The 23,736-nt window shown below is 46.9% G+C and overlaps 1 protein-coding gene across 2 annotated transcripts in view; it reads right to left on the reverse strand.

Moving 5' to 3' along the window:
* PSD3 (pleckstrin and Sec7 domain containing 3) overlaps positions 1-23,736 on the reverse strand; it is a 110,659-nt gene that overhangs the window by 55,736 nt on the left and 31,187 nt on the right. For both annotated transcript variants that reach the window (XM_075079953.1, XM_075079952.1), the window contains exons 5-9: positions 12,949-13,155; positions 12,771-12,851; positions 9,462-9,574; positions 6,789-6,847; positions 3,538-3,627 (exon numbers count right to left, since the gene is read on the reverse strand). In XM_075079953.1, the coding sequence (XP_074936054.1) occupies positions 3,538-3,627; positions 6,789-6,847; positions 9,462-9,574; positions 12,771-12,851; positions 12,949-13,155 (550 nt within the window). The remainder of the gene's footprint in view (positions 1-3,537; positions 3,628-6,788; positions 6,848-9,461; positions 9,575-12,770; positions 12,852-12,948; positions 13,156-23,736) is intronic.

A 23,736-nucleotide genomic window follows, 5' to 3' on the forward strand; every position in this document is an offset into this window, starting at 1 on the left:
ACCTTCTACACCAGCTAGACCCACAGAGATAGATGCTCCTGATTTACACCAGCAACGAGAATCACAGCTTGGGATGCTGGTTCTCATTTACAAGGAATTTGCCCCACAAAATCACAAAATGGCAGGGGTTGGAAGGCACCTCTGGAGGTCCTCTCATCCAACCCCCCTACTTGAGCAGGTACACCCACAGCAGGAGGCACAGGAGCACGTCCAGGCTGGTTTTGAATATTTCCAGAGAAGGAGACTCCACAACCTCTCTGGGCAGCCTGTTCCACTGCTCTGTCACCCTCAAAATAAAGACGTTTTTTCTCACGTTTAGGTGGAACTTCCTGTGTTCCCATTTGTGCCCATTGCCCCTTGGCCTGTCATTGGGCACTACTGAAGAGAGTCTGGCCCCATCCTCTTGACACCCACCCTTTAGAAATTTATAAGCATTGATAAGATCCCCCTTCAGTCTTCTCTTCTCCAGGCTGAACAAACCCAGGTCTCTCAGCCTTTCCTCATAAGAGAGATGCTCCAGACCCCTGATGATCTTGGCAGCTCTCTGCTGGACTCTCTCCAGTAGTTCCCTGTCTTTCTTGAACTGGGGAGCCCAGAACTGGATGCCGTTTGAAGTATGCCCAGTTTGAAGACATACAGGAACCCTGAAGTAAACTACCACTCTCAGGTCAGCATGTACTGACAGTACATAACTGGAAATCAGGCTACTGTCTCCACATCTAGTTTTTACTAGCAGCCGATGGCAGATTAATGGGATGTGTGATAGATGGTCGAATCAGAGCTAAGATGGAATAAAAGGGAAGGTATATATATCTGCCTTCCTGGCAAAGTACTGAATATATGAATACTACATGCAGATCCCATGGGAAAACCCACGCTTTTTAGTCAGTTTGGCATTTTTGCCTTTATGGGACCCAACTTTCAAAGCAACCTCAGATTTGACAAAAGGAACAAGGAAGAAGAAAAAGAGATTAATCTTTGTGCAGATGGGTGTACAAAAGCAAAAGTCTTTTCAGCATTAATGAACAGACAGAAAGACATAAGGTGAGCAAGATCATATTAGATTTTCTCATTTAATTCTCTAGCCAGAGTAAAATCTCTGTTCTCAAAGCATTATCAGTGACACACCAATAATCACGCCCTGAAGGACTTATGGTGTTTACCAAAGGATCCTTATTGTTGGGGAAAAACTTCATAGAACAAAGAGATAGCTCCCTCATGAGAGTGGAAAGGAGCAATCAGATCTCATGTTGGAGGTCTTCTAAGGCTGATAACACAGAACACAAAACTATCCCTTCTCACATGTTGATGTTTGCCCCTTGAAGGGCTGTTTTCCCATCCAGACAAAACAAACGCTCAGGGCCACGCTCTGCGCTCAGTAGCACTAAGGGTAATGGGATTGACTGAAGGCAACATTTAATCTCTGCCTGTCTGCTGATTGCCCTGGATAGCACAAGCAGTATTTGCACCCCTGACTCTGCCAATTGGGTCCACAGTAAATGCTGCAGAGAGCTTCCCAAACCCTGGATGAACATCACCTGCTAAGGTGTAAGCACTTGCTAATATCTCCCCCCATCTTCTTTCGCCTCCAGCACCACTCAGCTTTCCTCCGGGGCTTGGCAGAGTTGCAGAGCTTTATACAGGGGGGCAGCAGAGCCACGAGGGGAAAGCAGAAAGACCGGAGAGGCAGAAGAACCCACTACCTTCCCCACGGGTCTGCGCTATTCACCAGTGGGCGCTCAGGACGTCACTCCCACAGGGGCACACTGCCACCCTGTGGAAGCGGTCCTTCCTCTCCCAGGCAGCTGGGGAAGGACGCGGGGAGATGGCTCGCAGCCTCACCGGGGCTCATTACTTACACTCCTAATGCACTGGCAAGCCGTATGCACTTTGGCGCCGTGCTGTAGGAGGGCTCTGTGAATTTAATTTATTGAGACTAATGCAAATTTAATTTCTGCTAAGTCTTTGTAATCACATATCTAGTGGCAGGGTGGCGGCTGCAGACACAGCGATGTAGCTATTGGAATGCACAGTTACTGCCACTCACTCCACTCCCCTCCACTGATAAATTAAAACAAGGGGCAGATCACCAGCAAATCTTCAGACAAGCCAGATGAGAGACTGAGGCTGGGTGCCACCTTTGTCCCCAAGACATCAGGACAGCACGCAGAAAAGGGCAGAAAGCCTCAAATGATGAAGGACATTGACACAGGTTTCTCTGTCCTGCTACATCCAAAAAATCCCAAGCCCCAGTCCTTGCTTTGGGTGGGCTGGCAAAGAGTCAGGCAGACTTAGCAGGTCAGGACTAAACACCAAGATACAGACCCAACTGTGTAATTTTGTCAGCAGGAAAATAAACAGCAGGTGAGTACCAGTGGAAGTCTCTCATCAGTACACTCAGAAGGTTATTTAAACACAGTCTGGAGACCTATTTATTCAATATGGGTTGTAATTAGCTGGCAAATTAATCTCAACACATCTCTCTATGGCAGAGTGAGAAATCAGATTCCTTGGGAAAAAAAAAAAAGGTGTCGCTGCTGTCAGATGAATACTCTTTACCCCTATTCAAAAAAATAAAGCCATTAAATCTAAAAAAAGGGGGATTTAGTTTATATTCCTAAGTCCTTAGTAAGAACTGAGGCAGGAGGGCCCAACAAAAAGCTCCTCAAAGAGGCTGGAGAATCTGAAGACACTACCAATACTAGAAGTCTGATACTTGTAACTATGCAGGCACATCCACATTTCACAATGGGCCTGCCACAAAACCCACAAAAGAGACAGTAATTCTTTTGATTTACTTTGGTAGGCTTTGGGTCAGCTCTCAGATGCAGCAACCTCTCATTTTTATTTCCATTACCAAAAAAAAATTATGAACTCTAGTGTATGCGCTTCTCTCTTCATTCAAACAGCCTGCTGTTTCATGCCAGCAATCAAACAAAAGAGAAATGAAACATTCTCATTACTATTGACAATGAAACAAGATTCATCCTGCTCAGCCTCTTTCCCCGTTCTTCAGATTTAACTCCTGGCACAAACTTAATGAACAAAATCTGAAGCAAAGCAGCCTGTGGCAGACAACCCATTCTAATCTGAAATTACATCTCCTGCTCTAATGTGAAAACCCCAAAGCACCTTTGATGAAAAAACACACACGCCTTCCAGATACACCAAGCTCAGGATTAGCTCCTACGTATTCAACAGCCAGAACCAACTGGCTGCTTCTGTCTGCTTTAACCAGGAGACAGTACTCTGGGACAGCATGACCACATGAGTTTACAAGGCACACGGCTCTGGAGCTGGCCCCCCTGGAGTTCGGTCTCGCCTCTCCATGCTGCAGAGTCTCGATCACAATCAAGTGAAGGCAAGAGGGAAAACAAAAGAATAAACACCCTATATATTATATATGTTCTGGGAGGAGAAACGTGACTGTCTCTTGCCCTGTTTGACAATTAAGATTCAGAAAATGCAAGCAGGGTTTTCTATTTTGAACCATCTCTCCCTAAAAACAAAACCCATGTTCCACAGTTCATTCCTTACCTTCAACAGCCCTTTCGGAAAGTCTTTGCCATCGTTCATCCCCTGGAGGTTAGTAATGAACTCTTGACAGCTCATCTTTTTCCCAATGTTCTGGAAGGGATAGCAGAGAAACACAGCATCATATTCATGCTGCTTTCCAAAATGATGTAAATAAGCAACATCAGCGACCTCTCCCTGCTCTCCTTTAAGCCCAAGGCAGGCAGCACTAAGAAGGCATTCCCAACATTACTCAGAGACAAGCATCCTTGTGTGAATACAGTTAGAAAAAGGAAGGTGCATTTGAACCCCAAGTCCCATACCCCGATCTGAAAAGAAAAACAGATAAACCCTAGAGGGTAATGAAGAGGGTGATAATGAAGCTTCCTGGTATCTGCACGGTGCCTTACACCCCCATGTCTCCAGAGGTTCCACCAGCCTCTGATGGAAGAGCTCTAGTTGATCCTGCTGTAGGGCATAAGGAAACAGCTGACTGGGGCCCTTTCCAGACCTTTCTCTTATGATTTCCAATGCTCCCTTCCAGCAGCAACTGCCCTGAGTTGAAGATGCCCAGGAGCAGCCATTACCTTTTCTGATTCACAGGCTGAGGCTACCTTGACATATCCATATGATTGCTCTCATTTCTTTCTCTCTGTTTAATTTTCAGAGTGGGAGTTGTTCAACTGAGCCACAAACAGGAAAGGAACAGCTATGTTCATGTAGGACCCAAACTGCTCCATTTGGAAGCTTGAGGCTGCCCTAAACTGTTTTTGGATCCCAGTCTTCAGCACACCTCAGAGAAGGTGTCTGTACTTGGTCCCCTGGGTGCTAGAAGTTCCAGGCTTGGCAGGTGGGGAGCCTTGTGAGTGGGCAGCAATGACAACACTGACTTGGTGAAAAAGGAGCCAGGAGAAATCTGAGGGAAGTGAAGCAGCCTAGGATGAGCTGTGAGACATGGTAAAGGCAGAGGGAAAACAGGGCCCTGTGATGACCAAGGTATCTTTGGGGATGCCACTGCTTCCAGGCAGAAGAAGGGAGTGAAGACAACTTTCTCCATGGCCAGGGTATGTTGTAGCTGCAGAAATACAGTGGAAAAGCTTTGTGTACAGACAGTGACTTGGGTTAGGAGCAAGAGCCCAACTTAGCAGTGGAGCCCAAAGAAGGGCACCAGTCAGTAATACAGGTCATTCAATGTTAGTTACATGACAGCTTAGGCTGCACATCCTCTACTTCCCTTCCATAAGGTATAATCAGGGAGAGATGGAACACCAGCAAACACCTTAAAAGTCTCGAGCATCACTGTCTGGGTGATGACCTCCCTGCAGAGAAGCAAGCATGCATCTCCAAGACACAGCTAGCAAAAATCATTTAGTTACAAAGAGAATGAAATGTGGCAAAACAAGGATAAGTAAAGGGATAAGTAAGAGTTTCTCTACAAGGTTAAGGGAAAGCATGAACTGAAGGCAGAGCAGCTGAACTACAGCCCTACAAGCAGTTGAGCTTATTGTGAAATAAAAGAGTCTGCACTTATAGTCAGTATGTCAGCAACAAATGGAGCTCAGTGTAGACAAGCCCTGTGACTCATTTGCTTCCTGCTCTAGCAGAACCATGCTAAGGATGGGTCAGAGCATTATCTTTGTTCGGAAACAGGCAATTAGTGTATATCTGCAAGGGGCTGCATTCCAAGTCAAAAATGCACAACTTACCACCTATGTGGAAAAATGTAAAGCAGTAAGAGGAAGACCAAAATTACAGGAAAACACAGAGAGAGGGAGAGAGAGAGAAAAGACACATGCAGGGGTCTGGCAAACATTACAGCTGCACACATATAACAACACACTAATGACTGCCAGAGTCATCCTAGCTTCAGCTGCAAACCATCAGCAGCAACGATAGGTCAGAGCCAAATCATTTACTCAAGTACCTAATGAAGACAGTAGGGCCCACTAAAGCATCACAGGGAGGGACCGGAAATGCTGTCAGGCTGACGCACAACCGTTTACTCTCCCTTCCTGGACTGCAACGCCAGGCAGGCTGGAGAGTAGGTGCCCCTGGCTGCTCATCACTCTGGGGTGTGGGATACCGACGCCAGCGGCCTCAGGTGTACTCAGGAGAAGTGGTGTATGCTAAGAGGCACACCAGGGCACATTCCTGTACCTCTACTCACCTCTCCTGCACGACTGACACTCTCCGCAGTCGGGGAAGGCTCAGCCTCCAGAGAAAAAAAAATTGTTGCCACTCCCTTCTCCCTCACACTTTTACAATTTTCAGACAAAGGTGTGCAATTAACAGGAGGTGGGTGTCAAAACCTCTGAGGAAGCACACACAAGTCTCAACTTCATTACCTGCACCCACCACAGAGATGCACCCACAGGGGCTGAGCAGCCCTTGGAGACAGGCACAGGGTGCCTCCATCCCCTGCTGCCCAATCCACCACCCTTGCTGTGTAAGCATTCCCAGCTGAGGCCATCCTAGAAAAGCCCTTGGCAGTGCAGTGGAGGGTCTCAGCCAGATAGAAGCCCCAAAGCCACCTGGCTGAAGCTACCATTCCTGCATCCTATCATGCCATGATCCCTGTGTTTTTCCCTCTCCCTCCTGACTCTAAGACAGAGGAAGCCTCCCATCAGCAAGAGAATACAATGCATAGCAAGCATATTGTACCATGGGTGCTGAAATACATGTCCTAGGGCTGCTGGCACCCTGTACCAGTGTGACTAAGATGACTCAAACTGGAATACTATTTCCTCTGGGGAAGGCAGTGGAGAGAGATATGCAGTGGGGGAACACAGTGTTCCTACTCAGGATGCCCACATCCCCAGTCCACCCTCTTGGCTCTGATCTGTCCCCTGCAAACATCACCTTCCCCTCATGACCCTTCTAGCACCTCTTCACCTCCCTTCTTTATTCTGCCTTCCCAAATAGTTTTACATACTGGAAAGGGGAAGCCAATCCCAACCACAGCTTCCCAGCCAGGGCCAGCTGCTGTAACCAGGGAAGGATGGGAAGCACACCACAAAGACAGGGGCCTGAGGACAAGGAGCATCCTCACACATGACAAAGCTAGGCACAATGCCAGGCTTACACGTGACTGATCTGGGCATGCTGGAAAGCCCTGCCCAGGACCACAGCCTGGGATTGCAGCCTTCTCACTGTTCACAGTCTGCAGGGGTGCTTTAGGAGAAGGCCACCAGCCAGGGGACACTGCTGATGGGAAGACCACTCCCTCCAAGCACAGTGTCAATGGGAGCAGTCTACACAAAGCTGTGCATACTCACATGGCCATGCAGGTCTGTGTTCAGCAGCATCATAGCACACGTGAGACAGTGAACTCCATCTGCAGAAAGAGACATAACCAGAGTCACATGCAAGCACACAACTGGACCTTTAAGAACAGCTGAAACTGAGCCTCATAGCCTAATAGAGTCTGTTCCCTTAATGAGAATCTGTTTTATCAAGAAATACACATAATTAAATAAATGAACCGTGAGGTCATCCCACAGCTGCCAAGCCAGAACAGCCTTTCTTTCATCTTTTAATGACTGTCAAAACTATCTTGCAGCACCCATGGATGAGGCAAACTAGGCAGAAAACCACACTGTCACCCTTTGCTTGCTAATACCAATACCACAGCCTGAATCAGCTCCCTCTTCTTCATTCTTCTCAGTGCAGAAAGAGAAGAATAAAATACACCCATCCTTGTGTGAATAGTAGATATAGCAAAGTATCCTGTTTTCCTCCCCCTCTGGCCCCCTCCCTCATTCAGGGCTCAATTAGACTAAATTTTGGAGAACTTCGGTCAGTTATTTATGCTGCCTTGGCTCCATATTGGGTAGAGAGAGCTCCAGAAATTACTAAAGTGATCCTGTAGCAAAGGCCTTCAACAATGAGCCAGAAGACACAGATTGTATCCCTAGCTCCATCCCCAGAGTTACTGTGGCAGACTTGGGAAGGTCAGTGTAGACTGTCATTTGCAACAGTGGACACCAATTTCATACTTCTCATTTTCCAGGCACCCCTTTCAAAACCCAAAATGTATCGGCTGCGCAGAAATCCAGACGAAGATGACAGTGCCCATGGTGCCATTCATCACCTCTGAAAATCCAGATGCCTCTAGCCAGTTTCCAAACTTTAGGAACATATTAGGAAAAACATTTTCTCCATTCTCTTGTTCATAAACACATTGTGCCACCTTCCCTTATCTCACAGGGGTGTCATAAGGACACAGTGTCATTTATGAGACATGCACACACTACAGGGGGATGTACGTAAAAATCTTTGTACCAAAGTCCAAATAATGACCATGCACAAGTCCCTCTGTGCTGTGAAAGAAGAGAAACGGGGGATGAGGATATATTTCACACTCAGTGTGACCATCACAAGCTTAAACCTGTGCAAGATTAAGCCATTACAAAGAAGATGTTCCCCAAGGTAAAGACCATGTTTTCTTACGACATTTGTACAGGCCCTAGCACCCAAGCAACGCGGCTGAACTGTAGCACAGCATGAAATGAGGCAAGAACCACTATCACTAGCAGTAGTAAGTCTGAAGCACCTTGAACCTGGGGCTGTGGTGCTCCAGTTCAGGTCTATGCATTTTTCTAGAGCAGCCTGCCCTCTCATTTCCAAACTGCAAATGCATGCAGGGGAGGGAAAAGGGAAAGGGTGAAAAAGAAAGGCAAATGCAGTCCTGGATTTGCACCGAAATGAACAACCACCAGATTTCTGCAGTGTAGCACTTGACTACTGACAGTAGAAATACAGCGTCAAAATTATGTAGAATCCTGGCCAAAGTCTGCAGGACTTTCTTTAATCTAAATGCTTACTCAGGCTTAGAAGTGGCAATGTACCTCCTGCACCCTGGACTAGAGTAAAACTGCCACATCAACGTGCAAGCCATTATTTCCGTCTGGACATCACACACCTATTCTACCTGACTGCCTGTGGTGTCTTGAAACAAGAAAAGCATTAGGAAGGGGACAGAGATAGCACGGTAGCAGATTCTGTCTTACTGCTACCTATTCCCCTCCCCAGCATGTCAGCCAGTGAAGCTGAGCAGGCTCAAAGTGGACAAACATCACCTCACTGCAGTGGGGGCAGGTCACACTGCTAGGGGTAAGGAAGTGTGGCAGTACCTCCATGTGTAGCAGTTCCTTCTCACTCAGACTTGAGACTAAAGGAACAGCTAAGCCCATGCTTGTTTTCTTTCTCAGCCTTCCTCCCTTTCTCAGCGTATGATCAGCCCATGCTGTAATCACAGGGCCACATGCCTCCACTGGCATGGCTGGCTGAATGCAGGAGCTATGCCAGCGGACAGTTCATCCTCTTCTCCATGCCAGCTTCCTCAGGTTTGATTCATGTGCTTGTTTGTTTCCCCCTTCCATTTCCAAAATAACTGAAAACATTGGCAAGGAGGCAGCACTCCAACTGATGTTAGCTAGTCAAGATGAAACCATGCCAGGGCCTGGATACAGCACCCAAAATTCACCCCCCACAGCTGGCAAGAACTGGCATGCCTGCTGCCAGTGCATGCAGGGACACTACTCTGAGTGGAGCATGGAAAGCGAACAGCTTCTCTTCCTCCTGAGAAGGGACCTGTTCTTGTCCACGTGCATGGCGCTAGAGTACAGGTACCCACACACGCTAGAAGTCAGTGAGACTAGAAACCACAGCTGAGGACACTAAAATCTGGAGATGCTACAACTGAGGATTTACACTGAGGAGGCCTAAACATCTTTCCTGACTGGGAATAAATATTGATTTTTCACCGCTTTACCACGATTACCTGTGGAGAACATGGAAGGTTCTGATGCTCACCACAGGCAGTCTCTAAAGTATCGCATGGCAACTACACACCTTCAGTTCCCAGGCACACACCATGCATACTACTGAAGGCAAGAAAGAAGGAAGAAGGAGAAAACCAAAGACCTTCACATCAGAAACAAAGTTACCTTGAGAAGAAATGGTGTTTGGGTTGCACTGGTAGTATCTGCTGGAGAAGTGGATTAAAACTCTCTCTCGTTCCTGAGTTTCTCCAATAAGTGAAAAGGCTTTAAAGAAACTCCTAAAAGAAGAGCAGAAAAGGTGAAATTAAAGTCATAAATATCTTTTTTGCCTCACAGAGTGCACAGAACAAAGCACACTTCACAGCAAGAAGTACATAAGCACATGCCAGACATTTGGTTCCAAGAAGCCTTTCTAGGAAAACGGGCTATTATCCTGTGTGCAGTTAATCCCAACGTAACAGTAAATGAAGCAGGAGTTAAATTACCACTGGCCTCAGCCACAGAATATACAAACTAAAAAGCAGTTACATCATTTGAAAGAGCTGTTCTTATTTTTAATATTTTTCTTTGGGAAGTAACTAGAGTGGGTGTTCTTTATACATGACAGACATCCAGGGTGTTCCCTGTCCTTTTCTAATTGTCTGTCACCCCTGCACCTTTTAAGTTTGCACTCACTACTTCCATCCAAATCACAGGAGCTACTCCAGGTGGTGAAGGCAAGCAGGTGCACTGAAGACTCAGAGCCCACACCAAATGTGCAGTCCTCCTTCTGGAGGACCATCTATCAGGGTGGCCAGGACCACACCAGTCAAGTCACCTTGCAGAGGGCAGCGTGACTATCTGACCTGCAGAAAACATCTGGGGAAGAGGGCAGAAGAGTCGCAAAATCTCCCAATGAGCTTCAACCGTAGGAGGAGCAACCTGGCCCTCCTGAGTTCTTGTTTATGACAGTCCAGGGCGCAGGGCTGGTGCACACCTGGGCACATTCACTACGAACAGTCAGTGAGCCTGTGCAAAGAGGTGGGACACACACACACATCTTCCACTCTTCATCTGAAACTTAACCACCCCACCTCTTAACCACGCCGCTATTCCTCCTGCTAGAAAAGCTTGCCTCACAGCCAAAGAACTTCTGCACTTCCCAAAATCCCCACATCTGGAGCCAAGAGATGACCTCAATGGTATCAGCCTACACTCACTTGTCAGGATGCTTCTAAGAAAAGCCTGAAAACAAAAACCTTCTGGGTCGGAAGCAAGACAGCATACAAAATTGAGTGCCTAATAGACAATTTTTAAATAGCCCATGAGACTGAAACTAACACCAGATCTGAGAGGCATGGAATATGTTGCTGGAACATTCACATCTATCTAGCCTGGACAAATAAAAGTTAATTTTTTCTTTTTGATTTAAGGTCAGATACAGGCTGTACTTGCAATGATCTCACACCCATACAGCGTGTGATCTGCCTGGCAATAACTTAATTTCACATGTAATGTATTGCAAATAACCCAATTCACAAGTAGATACAACTGAGCCCTCACAGGGTTTCTCTTCCCTTCCTAGCTCATGCCCCCATGGGACACTTTGACAACCAGACATCTTCCCTCCTCCAGCTCGGGCTCTTTCCTATGACACCCTCTGCCCATGCCAGGCACCACCAACCTACACCTCTCCCCCTCTCCAGCATCTTTACCGCCCTGGAAGCCAGCTTGGAGAGGCAACTGATGAAACCACATTTGGTAAATAAACAAGGCAGGTCCCTCGCTCTCAGAGCATGATGCTGTGGCCAAGGGCCATGGGGATGAGCTTCTGCCCACAAGGAGGACCAGGATGGACTCTGAGAGGGACTGGAATAGCAGTCCCACCTTCTCCCCTCCTGTGGTCTGGCAGAGGACATGAAAGATGCACTCAGGAGATGCGTGGGCAACATGGTTCCAATGTGTGGAAGCAGAGCAGGATGATGAGGGAACAACCCTCTCCATGTCCCAGAGTTGCCACTGACAGTGATGTGCACTGCACAGTGGCCTCCCATAGCCTGGGGGTAGCATTGGGTCTGGGCTGCCGCCATAGGCTCCAAAATGCTTAACAAACCACAGCTTGTCAGTGAGCCAGCAGCAACAGGGCGGTTACCTCTCGCCCTCTGCAAGCATGAGGTAGCACGCCTTGGCTCCCCCAGGCTTTGGGACAATGCTCTGACCCCAGCCTCTGCTGCACACTCAGGCGTGCAGCTGGCAGTTGCTGCGGCTACCCCTGAAACCTCAGCAAACCCCTGGCATGTCTTAAGTCCCACACAAGCCAGGGCATATTTTAGAGGTCATGACTATTAATATTAACAGAAGATCTACCGGGAGCAGAGACCTCCTAAATATGTGCCACAAAGCAATTAGGTGTTGGAGTTCACAATTCAAAAGATGGGTATATTTAGCATTGTGCTTCAGGGCTACTAAAACCTGGAACAAGCAGCAGAGCTCCCTCCACCCCGGCTGCTCCCACCCTGTGCTGAGCGAGTGCTCTGTCTGGGCTCCCATCCCCCTGCTGCAGGAGCAGGCGATCCACTCCTCCGCAGGCGCATTTCCTTTCCACCGCCTTTGGCAGGCAGAACTCTGGGCTTTTCTTGGGGTCTGCCATGGTCTCCTGGAGTCAGCAACCTGGAAATGCATTTGCAAGGGGACTGGCAAGTGCCTGTGAACCTCCTGGTTTCGCATCATTAGAAGAAAAACAATAACACACTTGAGTAACCTCAGCCAAATGATTTAAACTCACTTTAAAACCCTTTAAATACCAGAACACCAGCAACCACGCTAACAGGCCACTGCTACACAAACTTGGTGTTTTGCCTCCTCAGAAAAAAAAAATACTGAAAACAAACATTGTTGAGGCCTAATTGCAGTGTAAAAAGGAAGGAAAATTGAAGGGCTGGGTTTTCAGACACCCACGCTGGCAGTTACCAAACTCTCAACTCCATTTTCCATGTGGAAGCTTTTGCTGTTCTGCACATTTTTGGGTGCCTCAGAGGGATGCATCAAGGGGGGCTTGCCCAGCCACATCAGACCCTGACCCTGGCTTTGTGCACTGCAGTCGGGCAGAGTAAGCGCCGAAAGGCATCAGCCAAAAAGTCCGTGTGGCTCAGCTATGAGCAACACCTTCATTCCCCAGCAGCACGCGGCAGACTAAAAGTCCCCTGTTTACCAAGTGACTGGCCATTTTTCTCCATCTCCTCTGCATCAAGGACCATCTCTAAGCAGGTCCACCCAAAGACTTCTCTCTCCAGGAAATGCCACCACTCCAATAACACTCTGGACTACAGCAGCACACCAAGCCAAACAGAACAGAAAAGCTCCATCCTAGAAACATGTCACATCCCGCTCTTCACCCCCTTAAGCCCCCACAGGGTAACCACTTCAATCAGGACAACACAGCAAACAGCACTGTTACTAAAACAAGAATGTAAAGGTCTGCAAATGGGCATGTACCTGAGCGAGCAGTCCAGCGTCATGCCTGTGAAGTCAAAAAACTTAAGGTATTCTTCGGCCACAAGCTTGCTGAATTCGTTGCTTTAAACAAACAAATAAGTAAAGGTTATCATTCGAGAGTGAACCCCTCCAGAATCAGTAAGAAGAACACGGCCAAAGGATTCATGTCAGCACATACTTTTTACCCAAATGCTTTGCCACATCGGAGCGTTTGAATCTGTCCAGATGGTAGAGGCGCCTAGCCAGGCGCCTGGCTGCTTCCAAATTGGTGCTGCTGCCATTGCTGAGATCATGGCCAAAGGACCCGGTGCCATCTTTCTCCTGAAGTTCATTGCTCCCCATGGCAGTGCTGGAGTCTAACACCACACTCTGCCGTTCAGCATTGCTATGAGATGGAAAGAATATGGAAAGAAGAAAAATAAGATGACATTACAGTTTCAAGAAGGATTTAATTCCTCTTAGAATAGAAGGCAATTAATGGTACAGAGACAAGATTACACAATATAGCAAATTGCACTTAATTGAAGGAGCTGTGTAGAACAGGGACATTTATTTAGCACTCATCAGAGGTTAAGAGACTTAAAACACCAAATATGACCCAAATATGGGCTTTCTAGCCCAGAAACATTCTGCTCTGCACTAACCTTCTGAGTGCTGAGTGTCCACAACTTGTGCTCACTTCAGAGAGCTGTTTGTTATTTCCAGCCTACAACTGCACCTGACAACATGTGCTTCTCATTTGCTTCTTGCACTAGTATTTTTTTAACCCAATCACTTGCTTGGCTTGAAGGTTCACTGTAAAAGTAGGCCATTAGCCATTTTCCAGGGGAAAATGCAGCAAGCAAGCCAGGGTGTTCAGTAGCTCCAGGCTGACTCGGCAGAAGTCCCTTCCTCATTCTTCCCCAGTTGTCCTGGAAACAATACAACTCCCCAAATCTAAAATAACATCCGCAGAAGTCTCAGCGGCTTCTGTGCCGCCCATAAGCAGCAGGCATCCCACAGGGAGACACTGTTAGAAAAGGCAGGACTCAGAGCAAAGAACCCAATTTGGGGAACGGGAGAGAGACACAAGCCACCCAAGCCAGCCTGGAGAACTGCTTGCTTTCCTCCTGCTCCCTTGGGGTGGCAATAGTTTTCCTCACTGGCTGCTCAAAGTCAGGATGTTCAGCACGGCAATCCCAGGGCATTTAACATAAATCATGCATTTATAGATTCCTCCTACCTCTACTACAGAAGGAAAGCTCTGGCTGAGCTGTGTGCCTATTTTGCTTTTCCCCTCAAAGAGGCAAGGGCCCTCCACACCAGAAATGTACCCCCACATACACACCCATGCACACAGGCAGGCTTTTAACTTTGGAAAAGCTTTTCTCTGACACCGGCATGAAAATTCTTGCAAAATCTCAGCTCTCAGTGTGTGTGTGTGTGTCTCTGTGTGTGCATGACAGCATTTATATTAAAAAAAAATTATACAGAAATTCTTTCCACTAAATCCTCATTTACACAAGGCTAATGAACGATCAGCAGGGGTCATGCACAGGGCAGATATGAGTGGAATGAGTTAACAATTATTTTAAAGACAACACTTCAACATACCACAGTTTCATATACCACTGTAATCTTCGGGCTTGACAGGCCAAGGTTAGAACAACTGATAGCTGTGCTCCAGTAACAATCGTCTAGCCATTTACTGAAAAGTCTACTAGCCACTTGTTAACCCTTTAAAGATGAGATTTTCATATAATGTGAAGTTAAAACAAAAATCTTTGCTATTCTGCATGCCTCCTTCCACACAAATCATCACCTGTGCCCTACCTCTCTTCCCATGCACGATTTAAGAGAATGTGTGCAGTGCTCCTACAGGAAGGATAATTGCCCATTTCATCTTTGTTTCCAACCTCCTAGTGCTGCTATAACATCAAAAGTATCACATCCACACTGAGGTTACAACTTTTTTTATCAAGTATCTGGGGGAAACAGACATCTAAACCATTCCTACAAAGACTGGGGATTTGACTTTGCATTTATTTCATTGTAAATAATAAAGTGCTATAATAAAAGGGCCTCAGTCTCAGTGCTCTAGTAGGGAATTAATAATGTAAATGCAGTTACAACAGCATGAACATCACTGACCACCAGCTATCCTAGAAAACAAAAAAGCCCCTCCTGATACCGTTGTTGTGGGAAATGCCTCCTCAGCCTTTCCAAAAGCACTAGCCAATGTCACAAACTCTCCAAATTCGGTCTACTCCAAACTTGTGTAGAAAGAAAATTCCAGAGTCCTCTGACACATGCCCCAAACAACACTGTGTCCATTCAAATCAGGCACAACTGTTTTCAAACTCCCAGCTCTAACAACCGACAAGAGCAAAGGATAACCAGGTGAGCTAACACATCTATGGAGCCTTCCACATACAAATGCTGCTTTGAAAGCCATGCCAACTTGCAGAGCCTCGCTCATAAATCATAGCCCTGTTTCACCACTGCTCTTTATTAAAGGCAATATTTATAGCCCTGAAAGATGGCCAAAGCTGACAAGAAACATTTGCACCCTGCTAGGAACCAGCACACTACGAGAATCAATGTTACCGCAAACCACCATAAGTTTAGAAAGAAAGGAAGTGTCAGCATCTACCACTTAGTGAAATAAACAGTACGGCAGCTCCCAGCTTCTGTTTTGCCTCTCAGAGCAGCGACTGGGATGTGAAGGAGGAACACCCAGCAAGAAGCTCTTTCCCCGGCTCACCAAAACTAGCTGACGGGGCTGCATAAGAACCTCTTCCATTTAAAACTTCAGCTTGATGGGGGGTCCCTATACACATAACAGGTCAAAGAATAGGGATGCTTCCTTCAGTTATTCCGACAGTTAATTACTTATTACTTATGAAGTACAAGAAGGCAATCAAATCAATGATACAGATTGTCTGTAACATAAGTTTCCTGTTCAGGGAAAATGTCAGATTGTTAACATTAAAGTGAGACTTCAGTTCTCAAGTTTTTTAGGTGGTGAGCCCACATCACTGAAAGCCCAGGAAATACAGATACCCTGTGCACACCTGCTGCAAGCTGCCTTCTGGACAGGTCATTTTAGCAGGGTCCGGGGACTGTTACTCAGGGGAAAGGCTGACACCTCTTCTCACCTCCCAGTCTCTCTGGGTGCACCATTTTCTGTCTGTGCCTCAGTTTCCCCAGCTGCTGAACACAGATAGTAATACTTGCCTCCCTCTGTAAAGTGCTTATAATGGACTCTAATCAAGGACTAGAAACAACCAAGGCTGCAAAGAGGTCTGTCTTCTGCAGCCTACAGTTTCTACACATAAAGAGTCCACAGCAGCATTACCAGCTAAACAGAGCCAAGAAAGGGCTTTGTGATGTAGAGCAAGACTGGACACAGATTTCTCAAGCAGCTTTACTCTTTATCACACAAAAATGAGAAACCTCCACTGATGAAAGTAGGCTGAAAATGTAATAGATTATATTACCCCTAATCCTGGATTCAAGGCCAAAAGGGACAGTAACGATACTACTGGTAATTGCCTGTACAGCAACGGCTGCTGATTTTCATCCAGAGACTCTTACATTAATCTCCGCTATCAGAAAACACAAGCTACAAGAAAACAGAGTTCCTTGGTCTCACAGTGCATGAGCTGCGGCCAGAAACCAGGTCCTTAGACCTACTTATTTCTGTCCCCAGCTACGCACTCCGGACACATCCTCCCTCCTTCTACCAAAGCATCCCCTGGTTCACACAGTGAATGCAGAGAGGATGTGACCACCATATCCAGCAGAAATTACAGCAATTCCATAAAGAGCTGCTATGGTAAATTCAATACCTTCTAACAGCAGCAGCCACCCCTTCACACTCACGGACGAAACACAGGCAGACAGTAACATCTGTAAAGCTGGTTTCCCATAACACACCGTAACAGCTAGGCAGAGCCTGAAACATTTTATACTGTTTTCTTCATTTATTCCATTATCAACTTAGAGGCCTACAGTGATTCAGGTCCCAATGCCAAGGTATCTCAATTGTGTCATGGTCAGCACTTAGCACACTTGATCTGTTTAAGAATATTCTAGATTCACTTATTCCCTGCCCTCGCCATCCTAGGTTTCACCAAAATTGAAACCCTCCACAGCAACGTGTATGGCTGCAGAATGGCTGCAACTTCCACACAAAAATAGAGCAAAGCCAGTAACATAATGGTAACAATACCAGCACCTCAGGACCACTGAGAAGTGGTCCACTCTCTCAGTCTACTAGGCTGCAACTGCAAACCTCAGCATGGGTACCTGCAGTTTCAGGTGCCTTAAACTGTGGGATGCTCTTCATTTTATAGCAAATCCATGGGGAAAAAATCCTCTGTTTTGTCCCAAAGAAAAAAAGCATGTTAGCATTTTTTTTTAATGGGAGAAGAGCTCAGATCTAGCATGGACCGATTGCCCCGGCTGCTAACAAAGAGAAGATGTTTGGGGTTGACGCTGACAGGGTGTGACAACTCAGCCTAAGTGCTGTCCTCAGCCCAGCCATGTCAGCAATCCCAGCTTGCCAGTGCCTGCAGCTCTTGCTGGACTGAAGCGTAGCATATGCTCTGTAGCACACTGTCTCCCCTGGATGCACATCATCCCCTTCCCCAAGAAATGCTAATCCATTCAGCGTGCACAGCTAGAAGGAGCGCACTGGATGCACCAATTTCAGGGGGAGCTTGCATGAGACAGGGCTGGGACCTTCCCAGGTCTTTTTGGAAAAAGAGGAGGAGGAAACAGGAGGAATACCAACTTTTTCTCACAAATAAATCTGCAACCCTTTAACATAAGCTTTACTTCAAGGCAGGCTAAGTCAGGCAGTTGCCAGCGAAGTCCATCAGAGCAAAATGCAGCAATGTTAAAAATAAGGAAGGGTGGAGAGGCATTCTGGCTTGCTGAAGCTAGGGCCAGAACAAATGTTGTTTTTAGCAGGGGTACAGCATCCGCCGGGGAGCCATGCTGGGGCTGATAATCACCCTCTGCATCACTGTGCTGGCCCTGTTTTTTATTAAAGGCCTTCACTCCAAGCCTCCTCCTCCTCCTGCTTCCAAAACAGAGGACACCATCCCCTCAAGCATAACCATCAACTCTGGCTGTGAAGAGCACGCTATTTCTAATTCAACAGCCCCTCAGCAGCAGCTCTCACCTTGCACCGTGGCAGGGACATCAGAAAGGAAGAAGCACTGGGTCGCCCCTGACACCAGCCCAGACTGCAGCAGGGAGCAGGGAGCAGACTTCACTCTGTGAAAAGTCCTGCCCTGAGGGAACAAATCCCTGCCCTACAACCTTTCAGAGAGACATGGATGCTCAGCCAGTGACACCCTTCCACATTTCAGAGCTGACCAGAAACAATCGCAGCACAGGCTGAATTTTGTTTCGCGGGAGCTGAAAAGCTGTGCTGGAACAGCCTGACTCTGAAAGGAGTACCTCCACCAGAGAAAGCAAAGAAAACCCAGCAGCAGTGGGACGTTATGAGTCAGTTCCTGCTACAAATGACCGACCACACAGATGGGCTGGGAACAGCTCTGCTGCAGCTTTGCTGCAGCTCTGAACCAGCTACTTCAGGGCCAAGAGATAGCAAGCACAAAATCACATCAAGCAACAATTTACCTTGCCAGTTACTTCCACCTCCAGGGCTCTTCCAAGATACAACTGTAGGAAGGGGAGAAAGGAAGGGGAGAAAAATAATAAAAATAAAAATAATGCCCTTTCCTAGCAGATGACTCACTGTGCTGTTTTACTCCAAATGGTTCAATCAGCTTTGAAGTCCTACGTATGGATTCCCTTCAAAGACACACTTTGAAGTAGATCCCTCTTTGAGGACTGACACAGCTGTACTTTGCTGCAGCTCGGTTCAGTGGGTGTCTCAAGCACAGCATCAGCCAGGACACACGAAGGGAGGACAGTTTCTACAACCCAGAGTATCCACTGAGGATCCATTAAAAGTACCTCAGCCTTGTCACATCACACAGAGAGGAGCAAAGTAAAAAATAAACAAACAAGCCCTGCAACCTTCTATTGGTTATCAATAAAATGCATAAGCAAAGTCAATTTCAGAGGCTGAAATGCATGCTGCTGCTTAAAAATAACCTCTTGCTCCCTGTAATCACCTGCCTTTTTCTTTGATTAAAAGAATTCCCACTGACCATAAGTAGAGTACTAACAGCTAACACGTTCAGAAAATGCCGTATCTGTTAGACTTGCAATACAGCAAATGCAAACAGTATCGTTACAGGATCACAGCATTAGGACAAGAAGTCCTGCCACACAGAGGGACAGGATTGCAGCCCTTCCGAGAGACAGCGTGTCCTTTATTACACAGACACACTGGCCCTTTGCCACCTGAAGTACAAATGTTTTACTAAAAATACTTCAGGTTTGATTCCCTTTTGACCTCAGGCTCCTTACATTGCTGTGGCAGGGGTCAGTGATCACAAAGGGACTCTTGCCACATTAATGCCCCCATGCCTAGAGAGTGAAAACCTGGCCTCTGCCAGAGGGTGTCCAAGGGCTCCCCCCCACCAATAGTTATTTCTGACAGATGCACTGACATGTAGACCGGTCTCTTGTATATATCAGGATAGTCCCACACTCAGGATCCAGCCCACTTGCCCCCAGACATGAGCAAAAACCAGACCCGAAGAATGCATTGCACACCCGTAACCTTGTTCAGAAAACACTCAGCCCCTGAGCATTTCGGGAGCCCTTGGGCTCTCTTCCGAGCCCACCCACACCAGCGTGCTGTGAGTGCCAAGAGCCATCCCTGTGCTCAGCTCCAGTGTGACTTTTCCCCACGCAGCTCCTGCAGGGTCCTCCAGGACAGCAGCAAAACTGGGAAGCCAGCTGAGTACTTCCCCCTTTGCTTGGGCTCAGTTTAACTGTTTGGAGACTGTCCCAGGGAGTGCATATTAACAGGGCCACTGGTCCAGCTGGTCTTCCTTACAGGGAGCAAAAAGATGCATAAAAATATGGGTGTTTACGCCTTTTGGTTAAGGCTCCCCTGCAGATGTGCGGATGGAGCGTTTCAGTGCTGGCAGTAGCATCGCCCAGTAGCTTTACATTGCAACCATGCAGCGAAATGTCCTCAAAAAGAATAGTCAATAATAATAAAAGACAGATTTCCACAATAAAGGAAAAACAACCACCAACCAACCCACAGCTCAGCCAGCTGTGCTAGCAAGGAGTCTGCACGCTACGTGCCCTGCTCTTCTCCACCGGTGCTGCCGCGTCACATCCAAAGCTACAAATGCCTCTATGCTTCCCTGCCAGCCGCCAGGCTCTGCCTCTCTCTATCCCGACAGACAGACAGACAAAGAGAGTTAACCAGCAACAATGTGGAGAGAGGCTTGACTGACAGCCAGTCGTGGCTAATGGATGAGACAGCAGGCTGAACTTCAGGACTGAATCGGAGCTGGCAGAGATGCCTCGATTTTGGTGAATGAAGGCTTCCTGACCTAAATGGCTTTGACTTTAATGGAGATATGCCAACAGATGCCAGCTTAGAAGCTGAGCTGCTGACAGCTTTATACTGAGACGCTTTGTGCAGCGAACCGATCAGCTGCTCCACTTTTTTTTCTTCTTCTTTTTTTCATTTTCTTTTCTGTCCCTGTCAGCTCCTGGATTTTTGTTTTGTTTGTTTTATTTTCAGAGGAGGCTGGAAACTGAAGAGGCGAAAAGTCAGCAGCCCTTTTTTCCCTAAAACAATGGTTTATTTAGGAACTAGAATCAGTTTTACAAACTCTCACTAAACTCATGTTGCAAGCACCTTGTCAGCCAGAGCAAAAGCAAACTCGCACACTGTATTTCCAGAACCTTGATAAAGTGATGCCACCTTCCTGCAGGGAGTACCAAGGTGATCAGAGCGGCCTAACATTTTTTAAGTTACTAAACTGTGCAACAAAGGGGCAAATCCTCAGCTGCCAAAATGCCACCGGTTTCAGAAATTTACCCCTGCAGATTGTGCCACTTCATGTTTACCTGGATTTAACATACCTGTGTCAGCATGTTGTGCTTAGCTGTGGCTCAACCACTGACAGGTGCAGTAGCCCATGTGCAGGCAAATGGGCTCCAGCACACATCTGCCTGCTCACTGGCTGCAGATGCATTTGACACATTCACTCTTCTAGGAAAACCAGTGGTATTCCTCTGAATAACTCTCCTTATCCTGGGCATATCTATAGCAGCAAATATGAAGTGCCACCTTCTGACAGCCCTAGCTCTCCAAGGTCCCAGAGTTTGTCATGAGCTGTGACATGTCCAAAGGCCAAAACAAAGTCAGCCTAGGAACACAGGGATCTTGGCAGATTTCACATTAAACAAAAAAATCCAACCAGGTCACAAGTTGAGTCTTCAAAGCGGAAAAAAGTTCTAGCAGGTTGCTGTTGGAGAGACTAATAAAATCAATGAATAAAGCTTATGTGTTAGGTATGCAAGTACCGAGTCTCACATCTACACTGAAAATCAAATACAAGCTACCCTGGACAAAAATACCAGAGTGCAAACTGAAAACCAGAAGTGCAACTGGCATGCAAAGCTAGTGATACACTGGGAGGAGACTTAGAGAATCAACCTGGAGAAGAGGGTCAAAACTGGGTTTATCTGTCAACAAAGTTTATCGTCTCAAAGAAGGAATAAGCAGAGCGCCAGCTAAGAAAGTGGTGGAAATGACCCATATGCAGAAGAAAGAAAACAATTATGGGAATTACTAGGAGAGGCCCTGACCGTTAAGAGTAACCTGGCAGCCATTTGGAACTGCAGTCTATGTTCTTGTGCATTTATTCTGACAACCACCACACTGCTTTAGGGATTTTGTTTTCTTCCCACCTTAAATTACAAAAGAATACATATGTGACTAAATTTGTGTTCGCATCTGTAGGAAAAGAAAGAAAAAAACCCCAACAAAACAGGATTTACGGAATTTGCTGAGCACCAGCAATTCTTTGAAGATGATGGCCGGTGGCAAATATTTAGCATTTTTGAGGATCAGGAGCTGCAATACAGATTTTTTTTCTTTTCTCTCCAGATTTAGAAAAATCTTGGGCGATGCCCTACCAACAAAGACCACACCTTCCAAGACAACTCAGGAAAAAAAATGCCAGAAGTTTCGGGGTTTTTTTTCATTTGTTGTTCTGACTGAAGCATACAAGGGAAGAGGGAATGGGAAGTCTGATATAAAGAATGCACAAAAAAGAAAGATTAAAAGAAATTCTGTCTTTGAAGTCTGAAAGTAGAAAAGAAACCTGGGGATCATCACTGAGAAAACTTAATACTTTGCTTTTAGACAATATGATGCTCTGTTGCTCACTGTATACATAGCAAAGATAACTCACTTTCCCCTCAGGTATATCTTACTGCTTTGGAAATACAACTCCTTCCTCCCACTCTGATTTGGTGTAAATGATTACACCTAGTTCAGGCAATGCAAACTCAGGCTCGATGTCTGGGTAGCACCTTGCAAACTCTTCCTTATTGCCTCTGCAAATAAGACTAACCTTCCATATACCAAGGCTGAGTCTTGCTCCATCTCAACACAACCCACCGGCGTGAGAATGGAGGAGTGCAGTAGCTGGGGCACGGGTGCAACAACAGGGACAGTACACTTCTACAGGGATCACAGGGAGGCAAGGGGACCAAATACAGCCCAAATGTAAGCTCCTTATTACTACTGCAGAGTTTCATTATACTGGCAACCTGTGGCTCAGCACATTTCACAGGGACCCCATGGTGCCCTGATACACCTGAGGCTGTCCCTCAGCTCTGAAACCTCACATATCCCCCTTCCTCCCCCAGGTCTCCCACACCCATCTTCAGCTCCAGAAATTTGCTTTTTCCCCAGAGGGATGATCATTACATACCTGGAAAAAGATTTAACTCCCCAAAAGGCACCAAGAGCTGGAACCCTTCCTGAAGGAAGGCAAGTTGCATGCCCTTCTCCCCAAGCATCCCTCCTCCACTGACCAGACACCACAAAGGGCACCTAAACTCTGCCAGGAAAGGACTACCTGCAAAAGCAAGCCAACTTTTCCTGCAGAAAAACCCAGGAGCCAGCTGACGTCCCCCTGCCCTAAGGAAGCGCAGCAGTGGCTGTCAGAGCAGGCACGGTCACACAGCTCTCAGCTCTCACCAGGACTTACTGTGTTTAGCCACGGCCAGCAGCTGATAGGGAAGACGGCAGGGAAGAAACATGCAGACACCCAGGAGCCCATAGGAACTTGCAGCCTGCAAACCTCTGATCATTTTTTTTCCTCACTTTTTTTTTTTAAATTCTGAAGGCATGTGACTGGCCTTCACATACCAGAGCTGACCCCTCCCAGAGCCAATGATTTCCTAAGAGGAGAAGGATGTTACCCTCCTGCTTATTACAAGACTAGGTTTCCTTGTGTTTTGCATTAAAACCTCACGCCATCTAGGGTCCACGTACCAGTTACGCTCAGGATCCCTCCAGAGATATGCAAAAGGTTCTGCACTGCTCAGCTACCTGCTATCAGGAGGATATGGCCATGGTGAGCACCTGCTCCTCAGTTCCTAATTGGCACACAGCTTTCAATTTCCAGGTGTAAACCATTAACTCTTTGCTGTCACATCTGCCCTCCCCGTCTGTACAGGGTGGTGAAGAACTGCCAGTATTTCACACATTGTCCCCCATAAATTAGTGCTGGTACTTGGAAGTGTACTCTCTCCCCATGCATGTTCCCGTGCATTTTTTTATGTCACTGAAATACCACAGCACAGGGAGCTACTGAGGTTTTGGGTTTTGTTCACTTGGGTTGGCATCACCGTTCCTGGAAAAGGGGGGTTATGCTTCTTGTTGTGCCACGCTGCCAGATTGCATTGCTTTGCTCCCAAGCCCCCCGCATCCCAAATTCCCCCACTTCGCTTCGCATTTGCCACTATTCACATGCTGAGACCCCACACCTACCTCCATCCCAACAGGATGGGATCC

This window comes from Phalacrocorax aristotelis, chromosome Z (genome assembly GCF_949628215.1).
Source record: "Phalacrocorax aristotelis chromosome Z, bGulAri2.1, whole genome shotgun sequence".
NCBI classification, from domain to species: domain Eukaryota; kingdom Metazoa; phylum Chordata; class Aves; order Suliformes; family Phalacrocoracidae; genus Phalacrocorax; species Phalacrocorax aristotelis.